Source organism: Onychostoma macrolepis, chromosome 16, assembly GCF_012432095.1.
Source record: "Onychostoma macrolepis isolate SWU-2019 chromosome 16, ASM1243209v1, whole genome shotgun sequence".
Classification (NCBI taxonomy): Eukaryota; Metazoa; Chordata; class Actinopteri; order Cypriniformes; family Cyprinidae; genus Onychostoma; species Onychostoma macrolepis.
In genome coordinates, this window is record NC_081170.1 from 23,809,901 (window position 1) to 23,829,254 (window position 19,354).

The 19,354-nt window shown below is 34.6% G+C and overlaps 1 protein-coding gene across 1 annotated transcript; it reads left to right on the forward strand.

The window, feature by feature from the left end:
- Positions 1–9,126: 9,126 nt before the first annotated feature.
- On the forward strand, positions 9,127–18,921 carry ecm1b (extracellular matrix protein 1b). The gene is made up of 11 exons (XM_058747809.1): positions 9,127–9,468; positions 9,820–9,864; positions 10,771–10,806; positions 10,986–11,042; positions 11,134–11,199; positions 11,433–11,701; positions 12,798–13,006; positions 14,912–15,173; positions 17,007–17,224; positions 18,271–18,358; positions 18,516–18,921. The coding sequence occupies exons 1-11, from the start codon at positions 9,399–9,401 to the stop codon at positions 18,687–18,689; spliced, it is 1,494 nt and encodes a 497-aa protein (XP_058603792.1). The 5' UTR covers positions 9,127–9,398; the 3' UTR covers positions 18,690–18,921.
- Positions 18,922–19,354: the final 433 nt, after the last annotated feature.

Sequence of the window (19,354 nt, forward strand, 5' to 3'; positions counted from 1 at the left end):
AATAAAAGTAATAATATCCTATTAAGTGAAACTAAATGAAAATCATTAATTAGTTTTATTTTTAAAATAAAACATTTGACATTTAGCACTTAATTTGACAAATAATTTTTAAAAAATATTGTGAATACATGTAGGATAAGCGCAAATTCCTGTATAAAATAAGCTATGCAGCTAATCAGGTATCTGTATGCTATGCTAGTACATAAGCTAACGAATACAGACATTAATTATCATTGTAACGTAGTTTAAACAGCATTTATCATAACATAATTTTGAAGGAATTGTAATCAGGCACTAAAGAGAGTACCTTTTAAAAGTAATTTGAGCCAATGGGATCACTTGGGGTCCTAATGGGACCGGATTTCGAGGGGGGCCTCAATTTGTCACCACACCGGAGCAGATGTAGACAAGAATGTCTCCTAAGCAATAAAGGTTTTTAGTTGTTGCAGGGGCGGATCTAGAAAATAATATTTAGGGTGGCAAAGGGGTGGCATGGGGTCTATGAGGGGTGGCAACACCAAAGCATGCAAAGATTTTGGGGATTTATTGTCTGACGTGCACAGTTATGTTCACAAATATTGCATTACCATTAAGTAATCATCTATACTTTTTAAAATGAAAAATAAATAACAACATTTCAATATCCATCATGGCACCAAGTCAATACACAATATGAAAAACTTCAACCGGTTATAAATGTTTCTGAGCTTGTATAATTAAAGAAGACATTCTGTTATTACCAGAGGTGGGAATGTCTGTAATCACCCAGAACACTATCAATAGTCTAGCAACACCCCAGCAACTGCATAGCAAAAGCCTAGCAACCATCCAGAATATCCTAGCAACCAACTAGCAACACTTTAGCAAACATCTAGAACATCTAACTGACCAAACTATTTATGCTTCTTAAACAAGACTTTAAGACAAGCCAGCATAAAATTGTCTTTCAAACTTTTCAATCTAGTTATTACAGGTATTCTTAAATGCTTACAAACAATTAAAATACACAGATGACTTTCCTGCCCAGTGAACACTCATGAGATCAGTAACACTTAACAAAAAGCTCTTGTTAGGATTCAATTATTTTTGCAGCTCAATCATGTCTATTACAGTATACAACATAAATTAAATTACAGATAATAATAATAATTCAGCAATTAACTTTTGGGAACGGATAATTTTCATTTTACTACTGGAAAGTAATCTTGCAGTAGATGAAAAACACTAGAAAAGTTAAAATACCAAAGAATTGTATATGAACTTGGTATGCACCACAATACAGTACAGTACAAAATAAAATAAAATAAAGTAAATTCAGCATCCTCTGCACATTTGGTCAAATTTCATTACAGTGTACAGTATTATAGCAGTTTCCTGGTCTCCTGACACAAGACTATATCTCTAGGCAGTCATTTCTCAGTTCTGCAAACATGCAGTACACATAAAACATGGTTACAGATCAAATTTGACAGTCACACGTTTGAAGGTGTACAACATGTGCTAGAGTTTACTGTACATATAGAAGAGTGAAATTTCCATCATGTACTGGTACTGTACTGTAATTATATTGAATGTGTAAGTATAAAGCCCATGTATATTATTCGGTCAGCTCTCTCCGTTGTTAGGATGCAGAGATTCTGATTGGTGTCATCAGTTTTGCTGCCTAATCTCATTGTTAAACTTTTCCAGAAATGTGTCTTTGTTTTGAGAACTGAATTAATGGTTTGGGAAAATGGGCCAACTAAAATCAGTTATATTAAATTAACAATAGAGAAAACTGCAATACAAGATTCTTACCTAACTCTGCTATTAGTTTTCGTGATCGGCTCATGTTATTGTTTCGTCCGATATGGCAGAAAGGCCTCTATATCCATGATGAAAGTGGAGCGAGCGGTCAGAGAATCAGATCACCAAACAATTACGGGATGAATCTCAGACATATCCGGACGGGTTTAGATTTCTCAGAGGACTTCTGAATAAACCGAGAAGCAGTATCTGATTCACGAACAAATGGGCTGCGCTTTATATTTTTGACTCAAAAAGAACCGGTTCTTAAGAGTCATTTGTTAATGAAGCCGACTACACTGGGCGCGCTGCGTGCGCGTGCAGCCATCGCGCGCGGTCATCGCCGTGGCTGAAAAGTGGCACATGAAACACTGCTTACATTTATATTTTATTCTGTGATAATTCTGGGGTGGCAGGTGGGGTGGCACAGCTTTTTCTTAGGGTGGCCCGTGCCACCCCGGTAGATCCGCCCCTGAGTTGTTGGATGTAATAATGAACATTGCAGTCATCATTTACTCTTGAGCTGCTGAAGACGCAGTGGATTACTTGTGTTTTTGAAGGGAATGCACCCCCCCAATGTGTCTATGTTCGCGGGAATCAGCTTCACCTCCAGAAGCAGTGAGTAACTTATTAAGCCCGTTTCTGTCACTGAATAAGAAATGAAATTGCGACCTTTTATTCAGACATTTTTCCTCGCAATTCTGACTTTTTTCTCAGAATTTTGAGAAATAAACTTATTATAAAGTCAGAATTGTGAGATATATACTCTTAATTCTGAGAGAAAAAAAAGTTAGAATTGAGAGATATAAACTCGCAATTGCGAAAAAAAGTCAGAATTCTGAGTTATAGAAATTGTATATTTCTCAGAACTCAGAGTTTATCTCTCAATTCTGACTTTATAACTCGGAATTGCGAGTTTATATCTCAATTCTGAGAAAAAAAAAGTCAAAAAAGGAAATTGCGACTTTTTTCTTGTGACTGTGAATTGTGTGATACTAATTTGCAATTCTGACTTGTAATTGCGAGAAAAAAGTTACAATTGTGAGATAAAAAGTTATTTTTATTTTAAGTTTTTAATTTTTTTTTTATTCAGTGGCAGAAATGGGCTTCCATACTAAACCAGTTCATTCAATAACACTTGATTCTTGATTCATGCAGGAACAAAGCTGTGACTGAATTTGAACAAATCTTAATACTGTCATGTGTTTGAGTTCCTGTTCGTCCATATTTGGTTCTGTTCCTGTTTATTGTTAATGTTGTTATTGTTAATATTGTTAATTAACTACAGTTAATGTGGTTTCAGCTGTGTTTAATTAATTATCCTCGTTTAGTCCTGTGTATTTATAGAGTGTTCTGTTCCTTGGTTCCTTGTCCGGTATTGTTTGTCTATTCCCTGTCCTACGTGTGTGTTCCTGCCTGTAAATCTACACTGTGGATTATTAAACTAGTTTTGAATGTTAATCTCCTGTGTCTCCGTGCTCCTTCGTCTCCTCGTCTCCTAGGCAGGCCGTGACAAATACTATACATCCATATATTTTTTTGAATGTAGGACTGCAACAAATGATTATTTTGATCATCCATTAATCCAACGATTATTAGAATGATTACTCGAGTAATCGTCAATTATTTTTCAGCTTTTACAATCAGTTAAAATGGTAACACTTTACAATAAGGTGTCATTTGTTAACATTAGTTAATGTATTAACTAACATGAACGAACAATGAACACTACATTTATTACACTATTTATTCATCTTTGTTAATGTTAGTTAATAAAAATACAGTTGTTCATTGTTAGTTCATGTTAATTCACAGTGCATTAACTAATGTTAACAAGCACAACTTGTGATTTTAACAATGCATTAGTAAATGTTGAAATTAACATTAACTAAGATTAATAAATACTGTAGAAGTATTGTTCAATCTTAGTTGTGGTTAACTAATGTGAACTAATGAACCTTATTATAAAGTGTTACCGTTAAAATAAAGCGTTAGACATATCTTAACATAAATAAAACAAGGTAATCACTTAAGCTTTTGAAATTGTCAAACAATTTATATTACTTTTGTACAATTAAAATCATTATCTCAATTATGTTGACTAATCCTTTTAGCTGTACTTGAATGTTGTTATGAGACACTCAGTGGTTATCCTGGTTTGGTTTTATTTAGAACAGTTTTCTTTGTGGAGCAAAAATAGGTAAAAACTGCCAATGTGTCTAAAATGTAATTCAGTGTTATACATTGAACTGTTGCGCAAAAGCATTATCACACAGTGCTGCTCTGCATATCAGCAGTGATTATTTGTGCCATTTAGGCCTAAATATAGGCTATGGCGATATTCAGAAGCACTGTTTGCAATATTTAAACGTCATACAAAGATCTTATTTAGCAGTTATTTTTTATCTTATTTTTTATCTTAAAAACTGTTTAGTTTTTTTAAGCTTCAAAATTCATTGGTAGCTACAATAGTTCTAAACAAGAAAACGTTAAAGTTTCGCTGTGGGCCTGATTAAGTTGATGGAGGTAGGCAATGTGCAAGTACATTCCTTCTTGCCAACTAATATGCTTTTTCTGTTGTTCAGTTGAAGTGCAATTACAAGCCTAAATAGCCTACCGCTAATCGACTAAAGAAGAAAGAGATGCTCATTTAACTCCTACAAGAATATGAATTAATGCTAACCAAGTTTATCAGGATTTTTGTACTTTGGTCTTTTGCTCTTAGGCCATAGCAAATATTATTATTACACATACTGTTCCACTGAGAACATGTTTTGTTATCCTGGCAAACTTTTAAGCGATAGTTTACTATAATTTAAGTAAGAACTAATTGATGATGGGCTGAGGTGGTGATGGTTACACCTCGGGTGTGCATAAGTTTCCAATAATTCAACGGCCTGAAGTTAATTATTCCGCTTATACTCCGGTTACCACACCAAAAGGCAATTCAGATGTTGTTTTTAAAGACATTTCGCAGGTTCTGTAGATAGAACACCATTGATTGTAGCATCTTATCTTAAGTTGATAATTCCAACACCTCGTTTTAGAGCTAGTAACGGAGGCTTGAGACAATGATATGAAAGAGAGAGAGAGAGATTGGTTAAGCATGTGTGAATTACTTGAATCTGTGTGTCTCTCAGCAGCATCTCTAGTGAAACCGCAAGTTTAACTGCTTCAAGAACAGCGACATTTCTCAGAGAGATTGAGAGTATGAGTATGTACGTAGGACAAAACATGCAAATACTTTGTCATTTTAACCTGTTGTTTAATGTATTTGCTTGCTCAGTGTCATTGTGGATTTTGGATCTTAGGACTTTTGAAAGAAATAACAGAAATGGTTTGGCAAAGTGATATTGAACTGTAATGTGGCCAAGACCTGCCTGGAACTGTTTATCTGTGTGTTTCTCTGAAAATAACTGCACATCCTAAAATGTTCATCAAATCAGATTCAGGCATTCAACAGCCCCGTAATATAACTGAGATTAATGCAGATGACAGATTGTAAATGTTGATATTTGTTGGCTAAATATCAAAGCATCATTTCTCTTTTCTCAATAAGTAGCCCACATAGTTTGTGTTCAGAGAGAAAAAAACAATCAGGCATTCTTGAAATGACGGCATCAGACGTCCTTTCCTTCTGGTTTCTTTGGAAAGCTCCCTAAAATGTTAGAATGAGAAAGAAAACTAGAGATAAAAATAGAGAAACTGTCTCAGCTGGGGGAGTCATGCTCCTCTAGCATTCAGTACATTGTCTAAAAGCCAAATAGTAACTAGCATTATATGACTTTTGGTACTTAATTTCTTCCACAATCCTAGAATGTCTAGGCACATGTGATCCTCATCAACTGTTAACATCACCTAGTTTTGACTAGAACCTTTTGCTTCATGACTGTAATTGCATACTTGATGACTTTGCTTCATGACTTAATCGCAGACAGATTAAGGTCAGAATAAATGATTAATTTTCAGTAGAACCATTGTATTCAGTCCTGAGTCACTGGTGAATTGCACTGTGAATGTAATCAATTGTATAATTATGATTTTTTTTTTTTTTATCAGAGTTTCTAATACTTGTAAATCTAATCCTCAACTATTTTCTTTAGGCTTTTACAAATTATTTGTGATTTTAAATTGTAAATTAATTTGAACTCTTTAGTTTAATAATAATACTGTGCATTTCCCTGTAGTTTTTTTTTTTTAATTTTTTTTTTAACTTCTCTTTTCACTGACTCATTTTGCTGACACAGAGTTTCGATTCATAATTTGCTCTATTAATTTAGTAAACATCTTTCATTTAATTTAGGTCTCATGACTGTATCCTATCTAAGATATGTCAGAGCAGATGAAAACAGTGGATTTAGTTTCCAGGCTCTCAGCGCAGCATGTAGCCTATGTCACATGACTTTGTTTATGTTGATACTATGTTTCCAAGGAAGTCAAAGCAGTGTCTGACTCAACAACATAAGAAATATCAGCACTGTCAGGCAATCCAAGGACATTAGCGTCAGCAATGTTGCGTTAGTTAATGTTAGACTAAATCTGGGCCAGCTCTGAGAATTTAGTGTTTCCATTGCTCATTTCCACATCTGAGATATTCCCGCCAGCCGTACCTGGAGCCAAAATCAGTGAGCCATCACACTGAAACCCAATTTTTTTTCAGTACCTTCCCTATTAAAAAACTAATATTTAAAATACATTTATTTTATGTATAGTTCAAATATATTATCATACAGACATCGCTCGAAACTTGCTGATATAAAAATTATAATTAAACTTTATTTGGAGTACTACTTGTGCACAATGCACATTTCTTAATATTAAGCCTAAAATATGTTTTAATGTCACTATTGATGAGGATTGTATGATCTTTGAAAAATATCGGCCTTTAAAATGCAAGATATTTAAACTTGCAATAGTTACACTTTTGCACAATCAAGTTGCACAATCAAATATACTTCAGTATATCTTTAATTGAACCTCAGGACAAGCACAAAATTGTTCCAATTTAGCAGACTTTAAGTATACCAGTTTAGTATACCAAAAGTACAGTTGCAGGGTATTTTTCTTAAGTACATAAATGTATTTTCAGTATACTTTTAGTAGCCTAACATACCTATTTAAAAATAATTACTCATGAAAAATTTATAACTAACAAATAATTACTGCAGTGACAGTTACAAAGTATTCAGTGAAGAAAAAAAATCAAGAATATGGATATGATACAAACAGTTCAATGACCATTGACTGACTCAGTTATAGTATTCATTTGAGAATCTTTAACCCTGTAAAAACTGATATATCTCTTTTTTTAATGGAATAGTTCATTCATTCTTTAGGAGAAAAAATCTACACAGTTGCATACATGTTTTTTGTTGAGAATAATATTTAATATACATCAGGTTTTAATGGCTCATAGCTTGATGAGAATATGGAGCTCACACTCGTGAAGGAAAAAACACCTCAATGCAGTTGCTGATTTTTATGGGACCAAAAAGGTAATATTCTGATAGATTGTATTGTAAATCAATGAGATCTTCAAACTAAACTACATAAAATGAGTTGTCAGATGTCAATCTATAGCTCTCAAAAATATGTCTTAATAGGACAATAAAAGGAGGATAATATTTAAATGCTTAGTTCTATGATCAAAGATCTAACTTTATTGTGGGGCAAAACGTATAATGCAATGCAATACAATAATGATGTAGTAAATTGTGCACAAAGTTTTAATTCTGTTGGTAATTTAGAGGCTTTGGAAATTCACGTGTCAAATATGATACAGTGGGTTTCATATAGAGTTAGATTTAGTTTTTTTAAAGGTTTGGATGACCTTGTCTTGGTAAAGGATTTTTATCTCTAATCAATCAGTTTATAATGTTGGCAAACCTCTTCAAAGACTATATTTTGAAATAGAATATCAAGATTGAAACAAAAAAATAGATAACAAATGTTAATATTTGCAAAATCTCATTGCTCTGCCATTGTTTTACATGTGCTGAATGTGCAAGTAAAGGAGTTAAGCAATGCTAAGTGTAAATGGCATGTGTTTGTGTGAGTAATACCGCAACAGTGATAAAATACCCACATGAATATATAAATATAGTTTAAACACAACAGAAGTGCAAACAACACACACACAGCATTGTCCATAATATACAAATACATGCTATATTGGATGTTGCCATGAACATTTGAATGATGTGAACATGAATATCAGATGATGTGAAGCAGGTTAGACATATCTATGATACGATATACATATCCACTTTGAGTCCACTGTAAGGCTTAGAAGTGCAGTGTTAGGCAAAATCTTTGGCAGAAGAACAAATGTTTTGAATTTCTATTTGACATTGGTTTAAAGCAAATTATTACACAATGTTTAGACTTGTCAGACATGAATTCCATCATATTATCACACCACCCTGAATGCATTCAAGACGTGACTACCCAACCCTGCTGGTGTCACGTGAAACTGGTTGTGTCTCTAAACTAGTAGTCAACAGGTGTTTTTTTTCACCGACTGACGCTGATACAAAAATTAGTGTGGGGTGGCTGATGACCAATAGGAAGAGAAGGGCTAGTTGTTATTTGTCACATTCACAAGGGCATCCAGTTATGAGTCAGTGATGTTTTCACTAGTTTTGAATGTCAGCTTTAAACACCTTTTCCAAAAAAAAAACCTAACCCTAAATTTCAACTTTCTAGTTCTAGTACAGTATTTTAAATAATAGTTGTGTTACAGTTGTTTACTGTTTTATTAAATTGTTCTTGTGTTTCAGAATTGTTTCACTGCAAAATTTTGTTGAAAATACTATAGCCTGTTTAGTGGAAACACTGGCAAAATGTCTCACTAATGGGGCATAAATGTGTGTTCAATAAACTACTTTTTTCAATAATAGAGTTTTTAAAAAAGACTTTGAGGGATGTGCCTATGAATCCCTTTCCCTGAGTATATTGAGCCTACTGTAATGAAAGTGTCAACTCCATACCTTTCTAAATTTAATTCATGAAATAAGAAATAGTTAAATGTAGGCTAATTAAAGGGAATTGCACATGCATGAACAAAAATATTGCGGAAAAATATTGTTAGTTATCCATTGACTGGTTTTGTAAAACTTTCCTATAGGAATATGTTAGTTCAATTCACGACCAAGCAGGTATTAAAAAATCATAAGCGTCACGCGACTGACAAATTCTTTTTAGATAAGCAACTCCTGTAGATCAAAATTGGGAAAGGACGTGACATGGAAATTAGTGTATTTTTGACAGTAAGTAACCTACTGCCCTCCTTTCCGTCCTCGCCCATCTGACTTATTATTTTCGTGGGTTAGGCTGGTACAGGATAGGACGGGGCACGTACTATTAGGCAAAAAACAAAAAAACAAAAAAACAGATGTGAACTTATGTGAAGGAGTTAACGTAAAGTGTGTGTCAGCAAGTCTGCGAAAACAGAAGATGGCCCTCCTCCTCCTCCTCCTCCTCCTTCTGAACTCGACGCGTCCTGGAGGGTTTAAAAGCTGAAGAACTGAACGGTGAACACACGGTCAGCGGGCTCCGCATCTGATACACACAACTACAACCGAGAAGTGTTTGCTGAGGGCATATCACCGACCATGGTTTCTTCACGCGGCATGGGACTTTATTTGACGCTTTTACTCGCTCTTCTGTGCGATGCATCGGAAGGTAACATTAAATGCAACTTTTTAGGCCAGCGTCACGCTGTTTTTATGTCGTTAGCACAGAACATAGCTCAGACATGTAACGTTACCGTTAGTAGGCCTACTTTTGCATGCATCTTATGTTCAGGATTTATGAGAAGGAATATAAATTCCTGGGGCGTTTACGACAGTATAGAAATGATTTGTTGTTTATTTATGCCAGGTTTCGTAAGGCAGTGTTTGTTTTTTTCTTTTCTTTCCATGGATACCAGAGTTACATAAAACAGGCTTGCAGATGTTCTGGATGTTCAAGTTGTATTTTTTTCTTTTTTCACTTCCCTCTAATGACTAATGCCAATGTGTTCTGCTTTTCCAGACTCTCCTGTCCAAAGAGAAATTACTGACACGCTGGCTGATGAAGGTCTGTTTGAATTATTTATATATATATATATTTCAACTTTTATACCATAATCACGCCGCCATATTTTTTATATATAGTTTATAGTTAAACTAATATCACACCAGCATATTGTAAATGTCAGCACATCAGCGATTCATCCCTGCTGAGAAAAAAAACAAGCAAAAAAAACTATAGAAACCATCAAAGGAGTTGTATTGGTTTTAATGGAAACTGTAATATCCCTGTGGGTCTCTACTGGTAATTTGTTGCCTTTTTATTGGTGGCTTGTTAAAGCGACTAAATCGTAATGGAATATGTCCCAAAATGCACCACAGGAAACATTTTTTTTTTAAATGGTTAATAGTTGATGTTTTGTAATGTTTGTAATGGTATTTGTAGTGGAAACCATTAGAATTTCTGTGATGGTTTCTTTTAGTTGGGATCCACAAATATTTAGTTTAGCATGATTGTGAGTTTCACGGTTAAAAACAATATAGCAAGTGGGCAGTTACTTGAAGTAATTAATTTAAGGCAGTTGTTATACAACAACATGCCATTCAGACAAAAAAATGGACAATTGTATATTTTGTTCAAAAAAAGCATAGCTTTGCATGTCACCAACGCAGCATGCAGATTGGAAGCTGGTGTGGCTCATTGATGTTGTTCTGCATGTGATCTGAAATTTCACGTAACCAGTCCCCACGCAGATGTCGCTAAAAGTTTAATTTGGTGAAGTGAGTGATGACTTCTAGAAGTGTTAGCTGTGCTTCATACATCGCTATACTACTGTCAGTAGTAGACAGTGGACCTTTTTTGCTAACTAAATTTCACTCGTTTGAATGCAAGTTTCTTTTCTTTTTTTTTTTTACTAATGCAAAGCCATGCTTGTGTCAGGAGCCTGACCTGATCGTTTTCTTTCCTTCGCAGATGGCCTTCAGCGAGATCTGCCACTTATGCCTGAGGGTAAGGCCATGATCAGTGATTGACTTGTCCTGTGGATTGATCAATTGGTTTATATTTGTAATGGATATGTATTTTGATTTGTAGCTGTTAATTTTTCTGCACAAATTTACCAATTTAAAAAAAAAAAAAAGCATTTTAAAAATCTGTGAAGCAAGAGTTCACACTTTGTCTTATTTCAGAGCTGGACTTTTTGATGATGCAGAGACCAGTCATCCCTGACCTTTCCAAACTGATGGGTGAGTGATCGCTTGCTGTTTCCATTGCGTGTTTCTCAATGAATTTGTTGGATGGTGTTTTACTTTCCTGGGTTTCTTTGTGTGTATTTAGCTGCAGGCTTTTCAGACATGACCCAGGGAGAAGCCACAAACTTTCACCCTGAGAATGTCCCAATAGGTACAGTTGCATGCTATAATGTGTTTTGGTTTGGGAGCTGAGATTGTTTGTCAGTGTGTCTTTAGATGAACATTATATGCATTTATATAAGATGCTCTTCCATCGCGTTTAAGAAGCCCTGGACTCAATCAATATAACACTGGTTGAATACCAGCATCTTACAGATTTTTAACCTGCCAAAAGTTTTGGTGTAATTGTTTACATTTTTAAAAATCTCTCATCTGCCTCATCAGGTCGCCCAGTGTTTGGCCCTCGCTCCATGGGACCCAAGATGGTTCCAGAGGTTGACTTCCCCCCAGCTTTCCCAAATACACGCAACCTGCAAGATATCTGTCGGTTCAGTAAAGCTCTGGTCCGGTACCCTAAGGACATGTTTCCTCAGAATGGCTTTGGCCGTGAGCATCGTCAGGCTGACTCTATCAATCAGCTCCAGTCCTGGTACAGTGTCTGCTGTGGCGTTAATGGAACACCGGAAGAGAAAATCTGTTGTGCTGAACAAGCGGTGAGAGTCTTAACATTATTATACCTACTAATAATAGGTGTAGCGTTCACAAGACTATGTTCACAGGACCTTCCGTCCAAGCTCATATGTACCTCTGGTACTTCTGTTGAGAACTACTACTATAAAGTTTTAGCGTATGAATTCCATGCCACCAAACTACATGAAAGCAGCAACAAATTAAATGGAGTGATGAGAGATTTTTGTAGGCCAACCTGGAAGTTAACATCACCCTTGTTCTCTCAACAAAACCCCATGTGTGTTTTTTTTTTTTTTTTTATTAACATAATGAGGTTATAAAAGCAGACTAGTGAGAAAATGGGTTTTGTTTTGTATAATAAGTAAACGCTGTAAAAAAATAAAATAAAATCAAAGGGTGTATTACTGATGGATTTTATGTTGTAGAATAAAGCATGAAAAAGCTAAACGTGCAACTTTTATTTTTTTTCTAGTGCTAACAGGTCATCCCTGAAGCACTCTATTGCCTGTTTCCAAACAGGTTTGCCAAACACGCCTGTCATTTGTCAATCCAGCACCAAACCTCTGCCATTGTTTGAGGCAGAGTTGCAAAACAAACGGCGGTGTTTGTGTGCCATGGAGTCCCAGTGTGTGTTTACACACGCATCTGGTTTAAATCCAGTTCTTAACTGCTTTCAGATTCCTCGCGTTACTAAAGCAGAAACCACAGATCTAGGAGGATTAGCATTTCACCAGAAAGTACATTTCTTACTAAATCATATTTTAAATATTTATTTTCCCCTGCTTTGCCTTTTGTAATTTACTTCATTTTTTTTTTTTTATGCTGCTCGGTTCTATTGTTTACTTTGTCTTTTATATGGACATTGTTGTGCACCAGGAAAATATCTGCGCTCTCATGTACAATCAATGTCTTTAGACAGTCTTTGTTTTAATTTCAATATTTAGTCTTTTGGTGAGAAAGTATCCAAAACATTGGCAGTCTGAAATGGACCAATGTCAAAGTAAACCGCTTTGACTGTGCGTTTCTAATTCTCTTTCTCTCATTGTAGATGTACCTCATTGTTATTATAGTGTTTTTCCTTTGTATATTTATTTCTGATTTGTCTTTCCAATCATTCAGTGGAAGAAGAGTCTGTCTGCCTACTGTACTGAGGAATTCTCCATCAAGACCAGTCACTACTTCTGCTGCAAGAAGAACGGAAAGACCAGATGGAGCTGTTTTGATAAGGAGGCTTCAGATTCTTCATATCATGTCTCCTCCGAGGTCTCAATTGGCAACACTCCACGAAAGATTCGAGACTTCAAATATAACTCCGGCGCTTGCAAGGGGTAGGTTTCTACTGGAGTATATACAGTGTGTTGGTTTTTTTTTTTTTTGTACAAAATAAATTTTCTAAATCAATGTTTGTAATGTTACCTGAGTGAATCAAAATGAATCGGATCATTCAACTGTTATTTTGACTAATTACTGTATTCTATATTTCTTTCCTGTGCTTTCCGACATATCAGTATTACAGAAAGATGTTAAGAGAACTTTTTTTTTTTTTTTTTTTTTTTTTTTAAATGGTATACATTTCTGTAAGCCATGATCTCAAATGGCTCCCTCTTCATGTAGTTTACAGATCTAAAAATTGTTTTAATGATGTTATATGGTGTTTTTGTTATTTTTTAAATAAAATTATTTTAATACAGTCATGGAAATAACTAGTGTTGATGTGGTGTACCATATATATATTTTTTTTTTTTTCTTTGTGTTATAAAATGCACATACAGTGTTTGGTAATGTTCAAGCTTTTTCATAGATATCCTCTGGGAAAGTATGATATGGTAATGGTCACACACATAACATATAGAATATGTAGGCATGCTCTTATAAAAGATGACTGAAGAAAAGGGAGGTGTTCTTCTCTTCATTGAGCTTTACTACCCTGTGTAATTGATCTCTAGTAAATATACTCAATTTTGAACCAGTGGCTCCGGACTAGTTATTCTTCAAATCCTGTTGGACTCAACATTGGTTATGCCACATGATCCATGTTCACATCAAATAATGAAAAGACTGCTTAAGTTTTGTACAACAATTGAGAATAAACGTTTATAAAAAAAAAAAAAAAAAAAACTGTTTAAGGAATTTCTTTCTCTTCTGCTCTTTTTTTTTTTTTTTTTTTTAAATCTATGACACAAAATAAAAGGTGGCACGCTGTCAGTTTGATTTGGTGATAAAATGATGAAAAGTACACTGGAGACCCTAATGTAAATAGAAAGGCATATGAGCAATTTCGTCTCCCAGCTTTTGTATAACATGAAAACAATCAAGAACTTTAACTGATGTAGTTAGATTCAGTTGTATTAAAAATATATATATATATTTTTTTTTTTCTTTAAGATTACATGACAACATCTTCCTTTAAGAATGATATATCTTGATAAATGTTCTCCAATGGTTAGACCACTTTTTTTTTTTTAATGTACAGTTTAAAGACACATAATCGGTGACCTAAACAGAAAAAAAACCTCTTACCCCCTTCAAAGTTCATTTTGACATTTAACAGATTTGAATATACAAGATTTTATAGTCTGTCCACCTGAAATTCAATTTTGGCAAACGATGAAAAACCGAAATCCATAAAGTTCATGTTTGACAAAATTAAAATGTTATTTCCAAATTTAATTTATAAGAGTCTTATAAACCTTTGTTTCCAACAGTCCCTAATATGCTGCTACTTCAAGTCCAGAAAAGATTAATTTATATATTGTGCAAATAATTTGCAAAGATACCCAAGAAGAACAAAACTTAGATGATTTTCAAAAGTATTTATTTGTTTTTAAATTAATTTCAATAGGTCTGTCAAATACTGTACCAGTCATAACCGGTCCATTGTACCAACTGATTTTTGACACATTAATCCTTAAATTAGCAAAACTATAATATTTGTACAAAGGGAAGTTTGTAAGTAGGTTTTTTCAATGTAGACAAAAATGTAGCTGGAGAGAAAAAAGTATGTCATCTACCCAACCCATAAAAAGAAGAAATTTGTCATCCTCAACACTGGTTCATTTTCTAGTTGTAGGTGGTAGGCAGTGATGTAACAAATACTCATTCGTCCCATAATGAAAATATGGCACATTTAATAATATAAGCACATTTAGGGTTGCAAATGAGACAGAGGAAAAGAAAAATGAATGTATAAATACTTAATCATGCTCAACCTGCTCTCTCATTTAATCATCCAGCTCATTGGTGGCTTCTCCAGAAGCACTTATGAAGCAGACGGAAGTTCCAAACATCAGCTTTCCACCTGGCCGTCCTGATTCCTCCAACATAGCACATATCTGCGCTTATCACAAGATCCGACCACGATACATGCCCAAGTGTCTTCCTCGCACTGGCTACAGCTGGCTGGTCCGTCAATCGAAGGCCATCAATATCCTGGAGAGAGAATACAACCAGTGCTGTAAGGATAAAAAGAGCGAACAACGCTGTGCTGAAAAGAAGGTGAAGAGAAAAAAATCACAAATGATTCACAGTTCAATTCACGATTTCTGAACTCATGAAAATACTTCCAGATTAACTATTTCAATAGATGGTAAATAAAATAAGTTTGCGTAATCGACAAGCAAAGACATCAGAACTAAGTAGTAAATACAGTCATGGCCAAAAATATCGGCAAATATGATCAAAGAAAGCTGTGAAAATTAATCTGCATTGTTAATCCTTTTGATCTTTTATTTAAAAAATTCACAAAAATCTAACCTTTCATTGGAGAATAAGAATTTAAAATGGGGGGAAATATCATTATGAAATAAATGTTTTTCTCTAATACACATTGGCCACAATTAACGGCACCCTTTATTCAATACTTCTTGAAACCTCCATTTGCCAGTTTAACAGCTCTAAATTTTCTCCTATAATGTCTGATGAGGTTAGAGATCACCTGACGAGATCAGAGACCATTCCTTCATCCAGAATCACTCCAGACCCTTTAGATTGCCAGCTCCATGTTGGTGCTTCTTCTCTTCAGTTCACCACTCATTTTCTATAGGGTTCAGGTCAGAGGACTGGAATGGCCAACAGAAGCTTGGTTTTGTGCTCAGTGACCCATTTTTGTGTTGTTTTTGAGGTTTGTGTTTGGATTATTGTACAGTTGGAAGATCCAAACATGGCCCATTATAAGATTTCTAACAGAGTCAGTCACTTATTGATTTTTTTATCTGTTGGTATTTGATAGAATCCATGATGCCATGTGTCTAAACAAGATGTCCAGGACCTCCAGCAGAAATATAGGCCCACAACATCAAAAATACAGCAGTATATTTCATTGTACACATGGGGTACTTTTTACCATTTTACCCATCTTGAGTGTTTGCTGCTAAAAAGCTCATTTTTTAGTTTCATCTGACCATAGAAGCCAGTCCCATTTGAAGTTCCAGTCGTGTCTGATAACTGAATATGCTGGAGTTTGTTTTTGGATGAGCGAGGAGAATTTTTCTTGAAACCCTCCCAAACAACATGTGCTGATGTAGGTGCTGTTAGATAATTATTTTTAAGGTTTTCTGACCCGAGACTCAGCTATTTTCTGCAGTTCTCCAGCTGTGGTCCTTGGAGAGTCTTTAGCCACTCAAACTCTCCTTCTCACCATGCATTAGGACGATATAGACACACGTCCTCTTCCAAGCAGTTTCGTAATATTTTATGTTGATTGGAAATTCTTAATTATTGCCCTGATGGTGGAAATGGGAATTTTCACTGCTCTTGCTCTTTTCTTAAAGCCACTTCACTAATTTGTGAAGCTCAATTATCTTTTGCTGCACATCAGAAATATATTCTTTGGTTTTTCTCATTGTGATGGATGATTAAGGGAATTTAGGCTTTGTTTTCCCTCCGATTTATATTTCTGTGAAACAGGAAGCCATGGCTGGATAATTTCATGTTCATAATCACCCTGGAGTGCTCAAAATTGTGAATATGAATAGGAATATACTTCAGAGATATTTTACTCATAAGAATTTCTAGGGGGTACCAATAATTGTGTCCAACGTGTATTTGAGAAAAATTTCATAATGATATTTCCCCCCATTTTAAATTCTTATTATCCAATGAAAGGTTAGATTTTTGTGATTTTTAAAAAAATAAAAGATCAAAAGGATTAACAATGCAGATTAATTTTCCCAGCCTTCTTTGATCATATTTACCAAGGGTGCCGATATTTTTATAACCATTCCTATAAGCTGAAAAGAAAAAACTGGCATCACCTTTTCTTATTAAACTGCTGATTTTTGTTGCTCATAAGTAGTAATATTCATGAGTATCTCTTTTTATCTGTTTCAGTGGAAGAAGATGGTTGATAAGTTTTGTAAAGATGAGAAGAAAGCCAAAGGACAGCAGTTTGAGTGTTGTGGAAAGAAGAAGAGAGAAGAGCAGTACTCCTGTTTTGCAGCTTCTGCTCCAGATCCAGAATATAGATCCACTGATGGAGAACTCAGCCCTCCTGCTGCTCCTCCAACCCTTGAGACATTATGCCATACACATACAGCTATCCAGAGCATGTAAGACCCTCTTCATTCAAAATTGCATGTTTAACACACAAGTTTGGTGTCGGTAAGAATGTTTTGTTTGCCAACGCATTTATTTGATCAAAAATACAGTAAAACTATTTTAAATGCTTTCTGTTTTAATATAATATGTATGTGCATGAGCCATTGGAGAAACTCACGTGTCATGTGTTTTATGCTTTGAGAATATTCTGATTTTAGGTTCTGTTGATTAACACATGCCATTGTTCTCTTAAAATATTTCCATGAGATAATATGCTGCTGTTTTTGTGCTTTTATTATCTATGTTTAGGTTTATCTATTTCCTTTCAGACAACACTGACCATGAAAGCTAGTCAAAACAAGGATAGTTAAAAAATAATCTCAGCGTGGTTAACCTTGTGCATGGCAAAACATAGTCAAGGACAATGGAAATCCAAATCCAAATATGTGACCCTGGACCACAAAACCAGTCTTAAGTCGCTGGGGTATATTTGTAGCAATAGCCAACAATACACTGTATGGGTCAAAATTATAGATTTTTCTTTTATGCCAAAAATCATTAGTATATTAAGTACAGATCATATTCCATGAAGATATTTTGTAAATTTACTACTGTAAATATATCAAAACGTCGTTTTTGATTAGTAATATGCATAGCTAAGAATTCATTTTGACAATTTTAAAGGCGATTTTCTCAATATTTAGATTTTTTTTTCACCCTCAGATTCCAGGTTTTCAAATAGTTGTATCTCGGCCAAATATTGTCCGATCCTAACAACCCATACATCAATGGAAAGCTTATTTATTCAGCTTTCAGGTGATGTATAAATCTCAATTTCGAACAGTTGACACTTAAGACTGATTGTGTGGTCCAGCGTCACATATATATTTAACTAAAAGTCTGTTTTTTATTGTGCAAAGTTTAATTAATTTAATTCTAAGACGAATTGTTTTTGGTTTTACCAACATGCACCAAACTGTAGGTACTGGAAAATGGAAATATTTATAAAATATTTCAAGAATTAGTAAGTAACTGAAAACTAATTTATCGCCCACAGGAAGGGTTTCTCCTTTTCTGTGGATCGAATGGTTGAACGGTGCTGCCCTCTAGTGTTACAGGAGAGACCTGCATGTATAGAGGCTGAGGTAAGGCCAAGATTGCTGGATTGATGCATGATTAAATATGCTTAATAAATCGAAATGTAATAGTAAGCAGATTAAACACAGAAAAAAATGCACATTTTATTTATCTTATCGCTGGCTTACTGACTTTACATTATAACTGTGTATTATTTTCCTCTAGCTTGACAGGAACCTGAATGATATGTGTAAAGTGAAGGAGCTGGTCAAGCCTCATTGTTGTGCACCCAAAATCAAAAACCGTGTCAAATGTGCCACAAAGCTGCTCCTGCGCTATATCGGCAAGGCAGATAAAGACAACAGGAGGAAGAACTGCCCTCAGCTTCTGTTGGCCTGAGTCAGACAGAATCCCTGATGCTATGAATGTGGATCATTTATACAGAACGCACATTTCAATATATGTACACTTGAGCTGAAGCAAACCTGTACCACTTTTTGTTTATGTCTTTTAAAATGCATATTATTTTTCTTTTATGCAGTTTTGTTGCAAAATGTCTTACAGATTATCCTTTTTTTTATAGCATTTAAGAAAATAAATAAATAAATAACTGCTTGGACAGTTCAAAATGCTTTGTTTACATTGTTTCCCCTTTGTTTCCAAAAATATAACAAATTATATATGTATATAATATATAAATAAAAAGTCTTCTGTGATTCTATGTTGTTCTCACACAATATCATTTACATTTAAAACACTCTATACAGTGAACACATAAAACATACATTTCAGATAGTGATATATTAACTCTAATACTATAATAGACTACAATAAAGAAGGAGTGGCTTTCTTTAATTTCAGGCATAAACAGCCTGACATAAACAGCATTGAGAGACCAGTTTAAACCAGCTAAGAGCAGCCGCCATCATAGGGTGTTTTTTTCTTCTTCCCCTCAGCAGGGAGTTGTCTCTTTTAACTTTTAAGTAATATGTATTATTACAAGTGCTTGTTAATATATTATTTCAAATTTAATCAATTATTTTGTCCCCAGTGTACAATGACTT